The sequence below is a fragment of the Hypanus sabinus genome, chromosome 4 (genome assembly GCF_030144855.1).
Source record: "Hypanus sabinus isolate sHypSab1 chromosome 4, sHypSab1.hap1, whole genome shotgun sequence".
NCBI classification, from domain to species: Eukaryota; Metazoa; Chordata; class Chondrichthyes; order Myliobatiformes; family Dasyatidae; genus Hypanus; species Hypanus sabinus.
In genome coordinates, this window is record NC_082709.1 from 62095334 (window position 1) to 62113431 (window position 18098).

At 40.9% G+C, this 18098-nt stretch overlaps 1 protein-coding gene across 3 annotated transcripts in view; it reads left to right on the forward strand.

Annotated features, from left to right (window-relative positions):
* The window catches only part of nbeal1 (neurobeachin-like 1), a 284052-nt gene that overhangs the window by 180877 nt on the left and 85077 nt on the right, over positions 1–18098 (forward strand). For all 3 annotated transcript variants that reach the window (XM_059967252.1, XM_059967253.1, XM_059967254.1), the window contains 6 exons: positions 4015–4173; positions 5085–5244; positions 6405–6493; positions 11921–12568; positions 13354–13529; positions 14794–14953. In XM_059967252.1, coding sequence (XP_059823235.1) covers positions 4015–4173; positions 5085–5244; positions 6405–6493; positions 11921–12568; positions 13354–13529; positions 14794–14953 — 1392 coding nt within the window. The remainder of the gene's footprint in view (positions 1–4014; positions 4174–5084; positions 5245–6404; positions 6494–11920; positions 12569–13353; positions 13530–14793; positions 14954–18098) is intronic.

Here is an 18098-nt window from a genome sequence, read left to right on the forward strand (position 1 = left end):
TTCACGTCTTCCCTCTGATTCATGTGTCATCTTTCATTTTCTCCAAGTTGTGGAAACAGCTGCAAGGCTTTGTGGAACCCTTTCATGGAATCTATAAATAATAAAATCTTGCAACATTAAAGCGAGCCATTTGGCCCATAATGTATGTACAGGTATTTGCTGTTTGTTTCCCAATTACGGGATATGGATGTTGCTGGTAAAACCACTGAAGTGAGGCAATAAAAAAACAACTACACCAATAACTCTGGAGGCAGCTGTCTCTCAACTGTTTATGCAGTGCTATTTTGTCAGTTCCTATTAAATCTGGTACCATCTCCCTTTGAGATGATAGATTTCGGATACTGATAACACCAGATACATGAAGATTGAAGAGAATCCAGGCCAGATTCACAAGACTAATTCCTGGGATATGAGGATATCCTAACTAAAACATGTATAAGTGTTAGATCTATATCTTTGGAGTTCAGAAGTATAAGGAGCAAACTTATGAAGATATTTAAAGAAGAGGTAGATATGTTTTTTGAAAGATGAGGAATGTGGATTCTGTCTATTCTGAGAACAGGAGCGGTAGTGTGAACAGCTCATCTGTGATTATATTGAATGGCAGGGCAGAATTACTGGGCTTGGTGACTTTCTGCTCGCTCTTTTCTTGTGTGTTTGTATGCTACATGCTGTCAAATACGGTTCTGTTTATCCCATCTCATGGTTTTTAATTATATATCTGTTGCAGTTACAAATATTTTTGCCAGTACTGGACTTTAAAGTTCTCTGTCCTTGTTTTCAATTCCTTCACAGTGTAATCTGTGCTGATTCTATAACCATAGTCTGTAACCTGAGAACCTATAACCTGATGTTACTGTGCTCCTTCCATTCTGACCTTTGTGTATATCTTGATTTCCTTAAGACTTTAAAGAATTATTTGCTTAAACCTCTCCAACACTACCTTTGTGTATTTTTTAAGATGTTCTATAAACTCATTGACCAGGGTTTAACTGCTCTTTTCTAATCTTCCTTACTATCACATTCTGTGAACTTGCGCCAGATGCAGTCAGAGTCACGGACTACTACAGCACTGAAACCGGCAATTTGACCCATCTAATCTGTTTCAAACAGTTATTCTGCTTAGTTTCATCGACCTGCGCCTGGATCATAGCCCTTCATACCTTTCTCATCCATGTACGGTTGGCAGCTCATTCCACAATCATACCACCCTCCTTAAATATTTCACCTTTCACCCTTAACTCATGACCTCTAGTTCGAGTGTCACCTGATTTCAGTGGATAAATCCTGCTTATATTTATCCTCTCTATACTTCTCATAATCTTGTATACCTCTATCAAATCTCTCGTCATCCTTCTTCATTCTGGGGAATAACATCCTAACCTATTCAACCATTCCCTATAACTCAGGTCCTTAAGTCCCAGCAACTTCATTGTAAATTTTATCTGTACTCTTTCAATCTCATTGATATTATTGATATCCATTTTTTACTATGCTTTTTAACAAATTATTTGTTGAATTAATAAGGTTTTTAGCAAAACTAAAATTATAGTTCCTAACATTTTTAGCTCATATTTTCACAACATGTGTATTTATCTCCACCTGTTGGGCAAAGCAGTACAGCAGTTACATAATGGTTTATCACCATTTCATTTTTCATTGGCTTATGTTAGCACATGACGCGCCTACTGAGATGGTGTATCTTTTAATTGCTTGGGCACCCCTGGTCAAAATTTCTGTTACTATGAATAGTTAAGTGAGTAGAAGATGATCTGATCTCCAAAAGTCATAAAGTTAAAGATGAAATATTCTTTTCACCATTTTAAGCAAGATTAGTGTATTATTTTTGTTTTGTACAATTTTAGAGTTAAAAAGGAAAGGAGTACCATGGAAAGGTTTGGGCAACCCTAGAAATTTGAGCTCTCAAATAATTTTAACAAGGTCTCAGACTTTAATTAGCTTGTTAGGGCTATGGCTTGTTCACAATCATTGTTAGGAAAGGCCAGGTGATGCAAATTTCATAGCTTTATAAATACCCTGACTCCTCAAATCTTGTCCTGATGATCAGCAGCCATGGGCTACTCTAAGCAGCTGCCTAGCACTCTGAAAATTAAAATAAATGATGCCCACAAAGCAGGAGAAGGCTATAAGAAGATAGCAAATTGTTTTCAGGTAGCCATTTCCTCAGTTTGTAATGTAATTAAGAAATGGCAGTTAACAGGAATGGTGGAGGTCAAGTTGAGGTCTGGAAGACCAGGAAAACTTTCTGAGAGAACTGCTCATAGGATTGCTAGAAAGGTAAATCAAAACCCCCGTTTGACTGCAAAAGACCTTCAGGAAGATTTAGCAGACTCTGGAGTGGTGGTGCACTGTTCTGCTGTGCAGCGACACCCACAGAAATATGACTTTCATGGAAGAGTCATCAGAAGAAAACCTTTCCTGCGTCCTCAACACAAAATTCAGTGTCAGTAGTTTGCAAAGGAACATCTAAACAAGCCTGATGCATTTTGAAAACTAGTCCCGTGGACTGATGAAGTTAAAATAGAACTTTTTGGCCGCAATGAGCAAAGGTATGTTTGGAGAAAAAAGGGTGCAGAATTTCATGAAAAGAACACTTCTCCAACTTTTAAACATGGGGGTGGATCAATCATGCTTTGGGCTTGTGTTGCAGCCAGTGGCAGGGGGAACATTTCACTGGTAGAGGGAAGAATGAACTCAATTAAATACCAGCAAAATCTGGAAGCAACAATCACATCGTCTGTAAAAAAAAAGCTGAAGATGAAAAGAGAATGGCTTCTACAACTGGATAATGATCCTAAACACACCTCAAAACAAACAATGGACTACTTCAAGAGGCGCAAGCTGAAGGTTTTGACATGGCCCTCACAGTCCCCTGAAAATCTGTGCATAGACCTCAAAAGAGCAGTGCACACAAGACGGCCCAAGAATCTCACAGAACTAGAAGCCTTTTGCAAGGAAGAATGGGTGAAAATCCCCCAAACAAGAATTAAAAAAGACTCTTAGCTGGCTACAGAAAGCGTTTACAAGCTGTGATACTTGCCAAAGGGGGCGTTGCTAGGTACTGACCATGCAGGGTGCCCAAACTTTTGCTTCGGGCCCTTTACTTTTTTTGTTATTTTGAAACTGTAAAAGATGGAAATAAAAAAGTAATCTTGCTTAAAATATTTAAAGAGAGTCATCTTTAACTTTATGCCTTTTGGAAATCAGGTAATCTTTTACTCGCTTAGCTATTCACAGTAACAGAAACTTTGATCGGGGTGCCCAAACCTTTGTGTGCCACTGTATGCCCTTAGTTTCTTGATTCTCCAACCATGGGAAGAAGACTGAGAGCATTTATTTACCTCTAAGACTAGCTCTGTGTTCTGTTCTCTAAGGAATAAAGTCCTAGCCTGTGCCTCTCATTCAAGTTCTGGGTGCATCCTTGAATCTTTTCTGCACTCTTTCCACTTTAATAATAACATCTTCCATTTAACAGAGCAACCAAAACTGAGCACAGTATCCCAGGTACAGACACACCAACAGTAGCTCACCATGACCTCCCAACATGTGTACTCAGTGCCCTGACTGAAGGTCAGCATGCCCAAAGCCACCTTCAGCACCCTTTCTTTCAGTGACTTTGCTTTCAGGGAACCTTGTAATTGTACTCCAAGTCCCTCTGTGGTCACTACCCTGTTAATGAATCTTGTGTAAATGGCTGAGTGCATTTCTTCACTACAACAGCTACTACACATGAAAAGGAAGAAGTTACATAAATGCAAATATTTCTTTAAAGGGGAAAATACGCAACTTAGAAATAAGTGTATAACAATTTTTTGCAATGCAGTATTCTTACTGGCCTGATTAATATGAAGGTGTCATGTACATTTTGTTCCTGAAATCCAGTGAAGCAAATGATAAATTAATTGAAGTGACGGAATTGGATTATTAGCCAGCACCTAATTCCTGATTCTTGTTTTAAACCCATTTTTTTTTCTTTTTGTGTCCATCTTGCAGCTTACTGGGATCTTGGAAGTCCTGCTGAATCTTCTACAGACAAGTACTGCCCGGGACCAGCTGTACTTGCTGCTCTTTGAACCGGGCCATGCTGACATACTGTACGCACTACTGTTGAGCAACAAGTACTCTGACAAGCTGCGGGAGCTGGTTTTTAAGGTATCAAGGATGTCGCTTGGATGCAGAACTTGTTGCTGCACCATTCTGGTTTTTAAGTTTCATGTTGTCATATGAGTTTTTTTGTGGAAAAAGATGATAACATAAGTTATTGTGATGTTGATTTGTTTTATTTAAATTATTTTGCTTGTGATTCAGTAAGCATTTTAACCTGCTTTTATAAAGAACCCCCACTGTCTCCATTTTAATAGAAGTTCTCTATCCTGGGCACTTGGCAAGGCTTGCTTGTGGTGGAAAACATGGAGATTTGAAACAAATTACTTCCTGAGAGACTATTTCGCTAGAATGGAAAATGGACAATTTTAGAATGTGCTGAAGCAATGATTAAAGCCAGTTGGTTAAGTGAGATATTAATTCGGATTAAAGCTCATGGAATTAAAGGCAAATTATTAATCTGTTTAATGGATTAGTTGCATAGTAGAAGGGAGAAAGTGAGGACTATAGGTATTAGCCCCATTTGGAAAATGCTTTAGGTATTTCAAAAGCTTCTGTGCTGGAGCTTCATAAATTAGCATAATTGGGAGTATCAAAATGGGTAATGATAAGTAGGGCCTCTCAGAAGGGAAAAAACATTAAAGAGTATGCTACTGATGTACTTATCAATAAGCATATAGATATCTTATTGATAGAGTTAAGTTCAATGGATGCCCTGTTATAAAAATCTATTATAAAATAAAGTTATAAAAATCTAACTTTTATAACTGCTTCCCTCCCTTTGTCACTTTGATTAAAACAGGTAAATATATTTTTTGCCAAGAATTAATATGGCACATTCCTTTCCAGGTGGAGATCCTTTGTCAGGTTGGAAGTTTTACACATTGCAAAGCTATAAATAAATAGCATAAATATTTTGGGATGAACATTGAACTAATACTTATATTTTCCATTCATAGATATTTGAGAAGATGCTGAAGTGTGATAAGGTCTATGAACGGAACAAGCAACGCATCAGACTGAAGGACGTTGGCTATTCAGGTCTCATCATGCTACTGAGTGATGTCACTATTACGATGTCTCTGGTCAAGAATCTCTTGCATCAAGTACTACAAACAGGTAAATCTGTTTCTGTGGACCAAAACCTGCTGAAAATACATGGATAGGGTAATTGATTGTCAGTGTGACACAGCTAGGTTCAGATTTAATGTGATATTTTATGGATTGAGAAACTGAACAAACCATTGATTGTCAATAAAGTATCCACTATAAAATTTCTGCTTCTAGAAAGAATTGCCAAGCATGTAATAGACAGATAATCATGCAACATCTGGAAAAGGCAAGCAGTTTAGTTTTCTTACTCTCAAAAAGTAGTTTGAGGGATACCTATTTTCATACTTAGCACTACCAATAAATCATAGTCAATTGGATAATGATTTTAGGCCTGGTGTAGATGGTCTTTCCCTTGAAGCTGTTCAAATTCTGTGATGCAGCTGTTGGTTACTGCACTGATCTTTGCATCCCATGTATGAGGTTCCTTTTTTTCTAAAGGTCAGCAAGGACTGGTAGGTAGAAAGCCCTGTTTCTGAGCTGTCTGTCTCTGATTCTATGATAAAAGAAGTTGTAAATTTGTTGAGTATTTTCCCATTTAGCATCTACAACTCCCTAGTCAGCTGGATGCTGTGTATCTGCTTTTAACTGTTAATAAGCATAGATATGAATTAATAGTGCCTCCAATTCCCTTGTTCTTCAGTGCTTCCTATGTTACTGACCACTGTGTTTATTTCCTTTAGCACAATCTAGTTTATATTCTTTATCTTCTCATTTGACCATAATAAGACCATAAGACATAGGAGCAGAATTAGGCCATTTGGACCATTGAATCTGCTCTGCCATTCAATCATGGCAGATCCTTTTTTCCCTTCCTCAGCCCCTATCCCCGACCTTCTCCCTGTAATCTTTGCTGCTGTGTCCAATCAGGAACGTATCAAGCTCTGCGTTAAATACACCCAATGACCTGACCTCCACAGCTGCCTGTGGTAACAAATTTACTACAAATTTGGTTATACAAATTTTGATCATGAGGCTGGGCATAATTTCTTCTACCTATGTAAGTCAGAAAACAAGTGACAAAAACTGATCAGATCATCCTCAAGGCATTTTCATGTTTTTTTGACCTTCCAAGAAACACTTACTCCTCTGTAGCTAAATATACATCCGTAATTGTGTCAAGCTTCAAAGCAATACAATAGTGTGCTCTCTTCTTCCATCTTTTTCAGATTCTGTGGTGAATTATAAAGACTTGATGGCTGTGGTGCATCTAGTGCATAAAGCAGGAATTAATGTGCGACTTGCTGTTTGCAGAAAGGTCAGTCCTCCTGCTTATTTTGTGAATGAGATTTCTTTGGAACTTAATTAAAAAAAAAGTAACTGCTTCTATCACCAAATAGAGAAAAAGCCCACATTACCTTTTATCTATGAAGAATATCTTGGCAGTAGAAGAACGAAGCAAAGTGAGGGACCGAGCACTTAGTTAAAATAGTCGACTATATATTAATTTTCATAGATGATACCATACCTGCTGAGTTCCTTCAGCATTTTGTGTGGGTGTTCCTTTCGATTTCCAGCTTGTGCAGAATTTCTCATGACTATGATTTTTTAATGACATTTTTTCTTTATTACTGGGTTTGTCTCCACTGTTGGCAGCTATCCCTTGCTTTTGCTTTGATGGGAGTATTTGTCCTAATTGCTAGTTGCCTTGGAAATGTGTGACATTTGTGCCTGTGTGTTTTGTGAGAGAAAGCTGTTGTTGCACAGTGTTAGGTGAATTTTACAGGTGAAAACTTTGAAGGACAGAATGAGGTACTAAAGGGATTCTTTCATTTATTCATTGATGCAGAAATTGCAAAATTCTGCAGTAAGCTAAACATCTTGTGCCCAAAGGCATCAATTATGATTTGGTCTATCCATACTATCCTTTGGCCTTAACAGTCACATACTTACAGATATTGATTGCACCATTTCAACAGTAAATCCAACTGTCTTCCTCAGGCACAAGTTAGTTAAGTGACAAGTCCTCTTCGAGACACCTTCTTATATGCCCTCTCAAGTGAGCAGAGGGCATGGATGGGACTTAATGCTCAACCTTGATTGGCTGGATCTGAATTGCCTATTCCTGATTTGTTACTTTAAATTGGCTTTATTCTGATTGGTTGACTCTTTTAGGCGAAATGCTCTTTCAGAATGTGTGGTCCCAGACTAGAGCTATCTCTACACTCTTAGAACCTGCATTTAGGTCCCCCACATGCTCCAGCTCTAGTGATTTCCCCAATCTTTCTCTTGCAGGCATTCTTTTCCTTGCCAAGGATGTTGGCCTCATCAAACCTTGGTCTGCATGAGCATGATAAGCAGTGTTCAGTGATTGCACTTCATTCTGTTCTCAGGTTTTTTAAGACACTCTTATGTTCTGTTCTCCTGGTCTTCAGTGGCCTTCCAGACTCACCAATATATACTTTTTGGTATGGTGATGGAGGTATGGAGTGTAGAATTTCCCGACACAGTTCTTTAGGTCTTCTAGGTAGTACTTTGCTTTGCCTTATTTCTAATTGTGTCCTCACTTTTTGCTATTAACTGAACACCATATTTTTGGCAAATTCGTCTAAGCTTTTCAGCTAATATGCCATCATCCAGTGCAAGGTTTATAACTCACATTATAGCTCAAGCCTTCCAGGCCTAGTGACATCCTTGTGAATCTTTTCTGAACACTTTTCAGCTTAACCAATCCTTCCTATAGTTAGGTGACCAGAACTGTACATAATGCTCCCAAGTACAAACTTACCAAAGCCCTGCACAGCTGTAACATAATCTCCCAGCTTTTCTGCTCAATGCCCTGACTGATGAAGGTGAGGTACAAGTCTCCTTCACCACAATATCTACCTGTTCCACAATTAAGGGAGCTATGTACTGGTACTCCTTGGGCTCTCTTTTCTACACCATTCTGTAGGGCTCTGACATTTACAATGCAGGTCTTGCCCTGGTTTAATTTCCCAAAATACAACACTTTGGACTTGTCTGAGATCAATTCCATTTACCATTCTTCTACCCACTTTCCCTGTTGTAATTTTAGACAGCTTGAATACACAGTTGATGATTTAAGTTGGAACTGAATGAGGAAGATGCCAGAATGAAAACATGAGGGGAGGGGAAGGAGGACTAGGTGGAATGTGATAAATGAAGCCAGGTGGATAGGAAAAGTAAAGGGCTGGGGAAGAAGGAATCTGATGAGAGCCAAGTGGACCATGGAAGAAAGGAGAGAAGGTGGGGCACTAAGGGGAGGTGATAGGTGGAGAAGAGATAAGAGGCCAGAGTGGGGAATAGAAGAAGAGGCACAGGGAAGAAAAACATTACCGGAAGGAGAAATCTATGTTCATGCTGTTAGGGTGGAGGCTACCTAGATGGAATACGAGGTGTTGCTCCTCCACCCTGAGAATGGCCTCCTCATGACAAAAGAGGAGGCTGTGGACTGACATGTCAGAATGGAAATAGGGATAGGAATTAAAATGGCCACAGGGAAATTCTGCTTTTGGCAGTTGGACAAAGCAGTCCCCCAACTTACGTCAGGTCTCACCATCGTAGAGGAGGCCGCATTGAAAGCACCAGGTACAATGACCCCAACAAATTCGCAGGTGAAGCGTTGCCTCATCTGAAAGGTCTCTTTGGGGCCCTGAATGCAGGTAAGGGAAGAGGTGAGTGGACAGGTGTATCATTTCTGTCACTTGCAGGGATGTTAGTGGGGAGGGACAAGTGGACAAGGGAATCATGGAGCACTCCCTGGAGAAAGTAGAGAGTTGGGGGGGGGGGGGGAAGTAAAGATGCATTTGGTGGTAGGATCAGGTTGAAGATGGCAGAGGTTGAGAAAAATGATGTGTTTGATGCAGAGTCTCATGTAGTGATAGGTGAGGACAAGAGGAACTCTATCCCTATTAAGGTAGTGGGAAGATGGGGTGAACATGGATGTCTGGGAAATGGAGGAATTGTGAGTGAAGACAGTATTATGATGTTCACAACTACAGATGCACTGGGCTGTCCTCACCACTCTCTGCAGAGTCCTGTGATTAAGGGAGGTACAGTTCGCATACCAGGCAGTGATACAGCCAGTCAGGATTCTCTCAATGGTGCCCTTGTAGATAGTTCTTAGGATTTGGGGGCCCACACCAAACTGCCTCAATCGTCTGAGATGAAAGAGGTGCTGTTGTGCCTTTTTCATCACACAGCTGGTGAGTATAGACCTTGTGAGGTCTGCGGTGATGTGGATGCCAAGGAACTTGAACCTGTTTACTCTCTCAACCCCAGATCCATTGTTGTCAATAGGGGTTAGCCCATCTCCATTCCTCCTGTAATCCACAACCTGCTCCTTTGTTTTTGTGACATTGAGAGAGAAGTTGTTTTCTTGACAGCACTATGTCAAAGAGATGACTTCTTCCCTGTAGGCCACCTTATTATTGTTTGAGATAAGGCCAATCAATGGAGTGTCATTGGCAAATTTAATTAGCAGATTAGAGCTGCGGGCGGTGACACAGTCATGGGTATACAGGGAGTAAAGGAGGGGACTTAGTACACAGCCCTGAGGGGTTCCTGTATTGAGAGTCAGAGGGGTGGAGGTGAGGGAGAGCATTCTTACCACCTGCCGGCAATCTGACAGGAAGTCTAGGATCCAGCTGCACAAGGCAGGGTCAAGGTCAAGTTCTCTGAGCTTCTTGTCGAGCATGAATGGAAATATGGTGTTGAACTGTAGTCCAAGAACAGCATTCTCACATAAGCATGAATCAGGACATTTACAAAGACAGGTGTGTAAAAAGGGCTTGTAGGATCATTGGAGACCTGAGTCACCCCAACCACTATCTATTCTAGCTGCTACCATCTGGAAAACAGTACTGCAGTATAAAAGCCAGGACCAATAGGCCCCAGGACAGCTTCTTCCACCAGGCCATCAGACTGATTAACTTACTGTGATTTGAGTGTATTCTGTGTTATGTTAACACAAAATATTCTGCAGATGCTGGGGTCAAATTATTGACTGTTCTATTTATTATAAATTATTATGATTGCACATTGCACATTTAGACGGAAACGGAACATAAAGATTTTTACTCCTTATGTATGTGAAGGATGTAAGAGGTAAAGTCAATTCAATGGTGGAGGAAGGGAAGCCTTGTGCTTTGAAGAAGGATAATACCTCTGATGTCCTGGAAAGGAAAGACTCATCCTGGGAACATGCGTGGAGACTAAGGAACTGAGAAAAGGGAATAGTATTTCTTCAGGAGACAGGGTGGGAAGAGGTATAGTCAAGATTGCTGTGGGAAATGGTGAGTTTATAGAAGATGTCGGTACAGTTTGTCTCCAGAGAGATGAAGAAAGGGGAGAGAGGTGTCAGAAATGGACAGTGAATTTAAGGGCAGAGTGGAAACTGGAGGAAAAGTTGATGAAATTGACGAGTTTAGCAAGGTTTCATGAAGCAGCACCAATTCAGTCATCAGTGTAGTGCAGGATGATTTGGGGAGCATTACCAAGGAAGACTTGGAACATGGTCTCTTTCACATAGCCAGTGAAAAGACAGGCATAGCTGGGGCCCATATGGGTGCCCATGGCTACCCCTTAAGTTTGGAGAAAGTGGGAGGAGCCAAAGGAAAAATTGTTCTGCCGGTCAGAAGAGGGGAGTGGTGGAGGGGAACCGACTGGGTCTTTTGTTGCAAAAGCAGAGAGCTTTAAGGCTGCTTTGAAGGGAGATTCAAGCCTATAGGAACTGGACATCCATGGTGAAAATGAAGTGGTTAGGGAATTAAAATTGTTGAGGAGATGGAGAGCATGTGAAGTGTCGAGGATGTACATTGGTGGGAAGGGACTGAACCAAGGGGGATAGAATGTAGTCGAGGTATGTGGACATGATTTCAGTGAGGCAGGAGCAGGGAGAGACAGTGGGCCAACCCAGACAGTCAGGTTTGTGGATCTTGGGTTTGAGGTAGAAACGAGCAGTGCAGAGTAAAGGAACTGTGAGTTTGGTGGCGGTGGATTGGAACTCTCTTGGAGTTGATGAGGTAAGATGGTGTCGGAGACAATTTTCTGATAGTCTGGAGTGATGACGTTTTCAAGGGGTAAGTAAGAGGAGGTGTCGGTGAGTTGCCACCTGGCCTCAGCAAGATAGAGGTCAATCTGTCATACCATAACAGCACTCCCTTTGTCCAAGGGTTTGATGGTAAGTTTTGGATTGGTGTGGAGAGTGCAGACGGCAGTGCATTCAGAGGGAAAGAAGTTTTCTTTGCTGTGACAATACCATCAGTTTTGATGTTATTTGCAATCCTGGTAATCATGCCAACTATGTTTTCAATCATATCATTAACATAGATTCAAAAAAATCGAGACATTATTTTCCATGCACGGTGTCATGCTGTCTTTCCCTAGTTGGGTCTTGCCTTTCCAAATGTAGATGGATGTTGTTCCTCAGAATCCCTTCCAGTAATTTTCTAAACCACTGATGTTAGGTTCATTGGCTTGTAGCTCTCTGGCTTGTTTCCTGCAGCCCTTCTTAAATCAAGGCATAATGTTACCCATCCTTTGGACTTTACAGTACCTCACTTGTACCTAGGTATCCATGCCAAGGTCCCAGCAGTTTCTTCCCTTCGTTCCCACAGTGTCCAAGAATCAAGAGTAAACAATTTCTCAGAAGCCTCTGAAAATGATTACGTATTGATCTTGACGTTGTTACTAATAAAAGTCTTTTCTTCCCTAATTGCTCCAGATTTATCGTCACTTGCAGACTCAGCAGGATGCAGCCCAGCAGATAGCAAAGCAATCCATTTGGCAGGAAACCTTAGTGAAGTTATTTTTGAAGGAGAATTCTGAGAACAAGGATATTGCAGGCGTGGAATGCTTGAACATCAGCAATTTGGACTTTGGTAAACCAACTGATCCAAGGCTTGAGATGAGGTCTGGAGTAGAGCGGTTGAAGAGCACTAATGAAGAATCACATACTCAGGATTATAAGCTGTCAGATGGTGAAACAGTGGATAATGCCTCCTTGACTAAGTTTTATGATAATCAAAGCTTTGATGGATTATTTGAAAGATTTACTGACTCAAGTCAGGCATCTGAGATGTTTTTAGATGATGGGGCCTCAACTGATAGTACTTTCACAGAAGAAAATCATGACGGTTCTGGGAACTGGCTTCCGAAGGGGCGAGGTCTAACGTTGGACTTGTCAAGCACGATCTCCTTTGAAATGGGTGACTCTGAAAGCCAAACACCAGGCAGCATTGCCAGCACCCCATCACCACTAGAAATACCCAAGCACTTATCTGGTGCACAGTTTGATAAGGAATCTAGTAACACAGATGAGTCAAGTAACGTGGACGATGCTTCGGTCTACGAAGTCTTTGGAAGTGTAGAGGTAATTTGTTAAAGATTCCTTTATCATTTCCGAAACAATTCTTTAAAAATTCAGACATTGAATGAGGTATGCAGTGCCTGTGCTTTTAGAGTGTTAAATCACTTGATTGGGATCCTTGAGCTCTGTTTCATTTGATTTGTTTATTTGAGAAATTCTCTTCAGGAGAGTTGTACTGAACTTGATCACCTGGTAAAAGACCTTTCTGATTTTGATGTTTGACCCAATTATAGTTGCCTAAAATCTGCCCAGTTATCCCACCTATAGTTTTCTAAAGATTCTTTTTGAATGTCAGCTGCTGGAGGGTGATGACCAAGGGTGTTGATGCAGAATTTCAATGTTGACAGCTTATCACCTTCCAGCAATGGTCTCCACCCTCACCCTTTCCTGTCGCTCTCCTGGTGCGATCTTCCTTTTTATTTAGGCTGCCTCTGTCTGTTGTGCCTTCCTACTCCAGCCTCCATCTCTTCTACCTGGTTTGATCTGCACATAATCCTTGAACACACATTCCCCTCTAAGTCAGCCAGTCACCGTGGCCTCTGCCTCACCACTCTCCCTTTCCTCTTTATACTGCTATTTGCTATCTCCATTCTCAGCACTAATGCAGGGTTTTGACCCAAACATTACCAGTTCCTCACCACCACACCCCCACTCCCACCAAAGATACTACTCAACCTGCTGAGTTCCTCCGGTAAATTATTTGTTGTTCCAAATACCTGAAACTGAAGTCTCTTTTGTCTCCATTAACATTGTGGATTGCACTTACAAAGCTAAACACTTTCTCTTAGAAGTGTGGTGAAGAACTGAGTCGGATTCTGACAGACATTCTCATTTGTATCATGTGGCGTGGCCTGGAAGGGTCAGATGACGCTGCCTGGATCGAACGAGGACAAGTTTTCTCAGCACTGACGAAGATCGGAACTGCAAATGAGCTCCTTTGTCCCTCTGATGAAATTAAACTCAAGTTAGTAGAAAGCAGAACAGTAGTGAAATGTTTTTGTGCATAAATTTGACTTCTAACAATGGAGATGTTTCAATGATGTGCATTACAGCATATACATTTGGAGTAATTAACTCTGCAAATATGAGTATGCCACAATTAAGGATTCGTTAATCAGCATTATTAAGTGAAAGGCAATCTCCCATTCAAGCCTGGATTCGGGCTCTGTAGAATGCACAATATTGGTTAATTCCTTTATCAATCCATGACTCTAAATCTTTTTGTACCATACTGTATATTTGTTATGCTTCAAGGTTGTAATTAAGAATGAAATTTGATGAGAGAAAGAAGTAGCTGGAGATGGTATTGGTAGGGGAGGCATGGGTGAGAAGGAGAGATTTGAGGAGAAAAATTATACAGATGCACTTGGGAGCAATTTTAATGATTTAAAGTTCAAGGTACATTTATTATCAAAGGATGTATACCTTGTACTGCCTTGAGATTTGTCTCCTTACAGGCAGTCACAGAACAAAGAAACCCAATAGAAACTATTTTTTTTAAAAAAAGCCGACAAATACTCAATATGCAGAGAAAAAAAAATCATACAAACAACAAGAGCAAGCAAATAGCATTCAGAACTGAAGTTTACAAACATGAATCTACAGACACGGAGCCAGGCATCACTGCAGCCAGAGCAGGCCACAGCCTCAGTTCAGCACAGAGCCTAAACAAATGTTGCAGAGCAGTGACCAGAACAGGCCCGTCCCTTGCCTTTGGCCCCGTACCTGTGCCTGAGCTTTCCAACCCTAGAGCTTTCCTCGCTCTTGAGCTCGACTCTTTCTCACCTCAGTTTTGTCACATCAAATCACCTCCAAGTCTACTCCAGCAAAGCCCAAACATTGGCACATTCCTCACCCTCGGGCTTGGGCCCCGCTGCCTCGATTCAGCCCACCATACTGCAATAGTACTACACCTTCGATGCATCAGTTCACACCGTAAAAATGGCAGGACGTACAGGTGGTTCAAAAGCTCAACTCCAAAAGGGAAGTTGTGGGTTATTGCTTGCAGTGATCGTTTACCAAAGTGTTATTAATAAAGTATTTAGTTGTTTTCTTTGTTTTGTTTGCTGATGATAAGTGGTCAATGAGCTTCATTAATGACGCCTTAAACATTCTTTACACTATCTTTTGAGAGGTTTCACATGGGAAACTTTAGACAAATCAGCATTATTAAGAGTTAGACTGGGACTATATATGAAGCTTGCCTTATGATGCAAAATATCTTTCAGTCTTCTTGAGAAAATACTGGAATGGACTGTGACTGATAACAGAGAGGCAACAGCTGCTGCCCTTCCTGTTCATACTGAGAATGCAGTGAGGCTGCTACATGTCGTTCAGGACTTCCTCCAAGCTGAAGGGCTGGTGAATCCTGCACTGTGGACTGACAAGGTACTGTCCTCTGCTGTATGACCTTAGCACCGTCTCATCTCTTATTTCTGTGGATCATGCCAAATTGTCTTTTCAATTGAACAGATGGCGATATTTTGCCAAGTCTTCGTGAGAATGAATAACATGAGTGCCTAACTTATTTCCTACCCTTGCTTGTGAGCAATGACCAGATGGCCAACAACTGAGTCAGAAGTGCAGCTTTGTGTCCCATCACTCTGCAAGCCAGCATATTGTTTGTATCAGCATGTGGTGAGACTGTGATTTTTATCATGATCTAAAAGGAAACAAGAAGTGCCATTCCTGTTGTACACAAATGTAACCCCAAGGCAAACATGGGGGATATAGCCCAGCTAGAAGATTGTAAATACATTGTGCAATTAATTCTACATAAAAAAGATGATGAACTATTTAGCCCTTCAAGTTTTTCTTATGTTTGCCATGGTTAAGGTTGAAGTTTTAGTTTACTAAAACGTTGACTGCAGATTTATAATTAAAGCTTCCCAGGTTTAATATGCAATAACATATTAATGACAACTATTGGCCATCTGGTCATTGCTCAGGACATTCTAAAGGGGGAGGGTGAGCAGCCAGAAGTCTTAGTATATATTGGCACTAATGACACAAGTAGGAAAGGTGGGGAGGTTCTGAAGAGAGATTTTAGGGAGCTAGGTAGAAAGCTGAAAAATAGGAATGCTAGGGTAGTAATCTCTGGACTGCTACCTGTGACGCACACTAGTGAGGGTAAGAATAGGAGCATATAGCAGACAAATGCATGGCTGAGAAGCTGGTGTAGAGGGCAGGGATTCAGATTTCTGAATCATCGGGACCTCTTGTATGACCTGTACAAAAGGGATAGGTTACACCTGAATCCTAAGGGGACCAAAATTTTTGGATGCAGGTTTGCTAGAGCTTTACAGGAGAGTCAAAACTAATTTAACAGGGGGATAGGGCTGAGGTTAGAGCAGCTGGTTTACAAACAGCAGCACTGTATAGTGAGATTGCTAGCAAGGGCAGGCTGATGATGAGGCAAAATTGCATCAACAGGATGAATTACAATGGAAAAGGGTGTAAACAGAGTTGAAGGTGTTAAATTTGAATGCTTGCAGTATACAGAAGGAGGTAGATGAACTTGTAGCATAGTGAGAGATTGGCATGTATGACGTTGTGGCCATCACTAAATCGTGGCTGAAAGAAGATTATAACCAGGAGCTTAACATCTAGCGATTCACATTGTATCGAAAGGACAGGCAGGATGGCATAAGGGATGGTGTGGCACTGTTGGTTAAAAAAGAATGAAATCTAAACCTTAGAGAAAGGTACATAGAATCAGAAGGTGTAGAATTCTTGTGGGTAGAGCTAAGAAATTGCAAGGGTAGGAAGACCCTCATGGGGAGTTATATATAGGCCTCCACATGCCAAAAGGGCAATGTTATGATAGTCAAGGGGGATTTCAGAATGCAGGTAGATTGAGAAAATCAGGTTGGTGCTGGATCCCCAGGGGGGTATTTGTAGAATGTCTACAAGATGGCTTTTTAGAGCAGTTCATGGTTGAGCCCATTGGGGGGATCTGCTATCCTGGATTGGGTATTGTGCAGTTAACCAGAATTGCTTACAGAGCTTAAGGTAAAGGAACCCTGAGGAGTGGTGATGTCAATATAATTGAATTCACCCTGCAATTTGAGAGGGAGAAGCTTAAGTGAGATGTATCAGTATAGGGTAAAGATACTTACAAAGGCAGAGGCTGGCCCAAGTTGATTGGAAGGGGAAATTACCAGGAATGACAGCACAGCAGCAATGCCTAGAGCTTCTGGGAGCAATTTGGAAAGAGCGGTATAGATAAATTCCAAAGAAGAAGAAATATTCTAAAGGCAGGATGATGCAGCTATGGCTGACAAGGGAAGTCAAAGCCAACATTAAAGGCTAAGAGAAGACAAAGTAAAGCACAAATTAATGGGATTAGAGGATTAGAAAAGCCAACGGAAAGCAATTAAAAAGAAGTCATAAAGAGGGAAAAGATGGAATACGAATGTAAGCTAGCCAATAATATTAAAGAGGATACCAAAAGTTTCTTCAGATTTATAAAGAGTAAAAGCAAGGTGTGACTAGATATTGGATTGTTGGAAAAGTTACACTGGAGAGGTGGTAATGGGAGACAAGGAAATGGTGGATGAAGTGAATGTGTATTTTGCATCAGTCTTCACTGTGGGAAAACACTGTTTGAGAGCGTCAGAGAGCAGAAACGATTGAAATTGCCATTACTAAGGAAAAGGTGCTTGGGAAACAGAATGGTCTGAAGATCTAGACTAGATGGTCTACACCCAAGGATTCTGAAACAGTTAGCTGAAGAGATTTTGGAGGCATTAGTAATGATCTTTCAAGAATCAATAGATTCTGGCATGGTTCTGGAGGACTGGCAAAATGTAGATATCACTCCACTCTTCAAGAAGGGAGAGAGGCAGAAGAAATGAAATTAAAGGCCAGTTAGTGGTTGGAAAAATATTGGATTTGATTGCTAAGGATACTTGGAAGCACATGATTAAAACAGGACGAAGTCAGCATGGTTTTCTTAAGGGAAAATCTTGCCTGACAAATCTGTTGGAAATCTTTGAAGAAATAACAAGCAAGATAGAGGAGAAACGGTTTCTGTTGTGTACTTGGATTTTCAGAAGGCCTTTGACAAGGTGCCACACATGAGGCTGCTTAACAAGTTGAGAGCCTATAGTATTACAGAAAGATACTAGCATGGACAGAGCATTGGCTGATTGCCAGGAGGCAAAGAGTGGGAATAAAGGGAGACTTTGCTGATTGGCTACCGGTGACTAGTGGTGTTCCACTGGGGTCTGTTTTGGGACTACTTTTTATGTTACGTATCAATGATTTGGATGATGGAATTGAAGCTACAGAAGGACTTAGACAGATTAGGAGAATGGACAAAAAGTGACAGAGTGATTATAGTGTTGGGTTAGTGTATGAACATGCATCTTGGTAAAAGAAATAATAGCATCGACTATTTTCTAAATGAAGAGAAAAATCTGAGGGGCAAATGGACTTGAGAGTCCTCATGCAGGATTTACTAAAGATTAATTTGCAGATTAAGTCAATGGTGAGGAAGACAAATGCAATGTTTGTTTCACTTCAAGAGGAC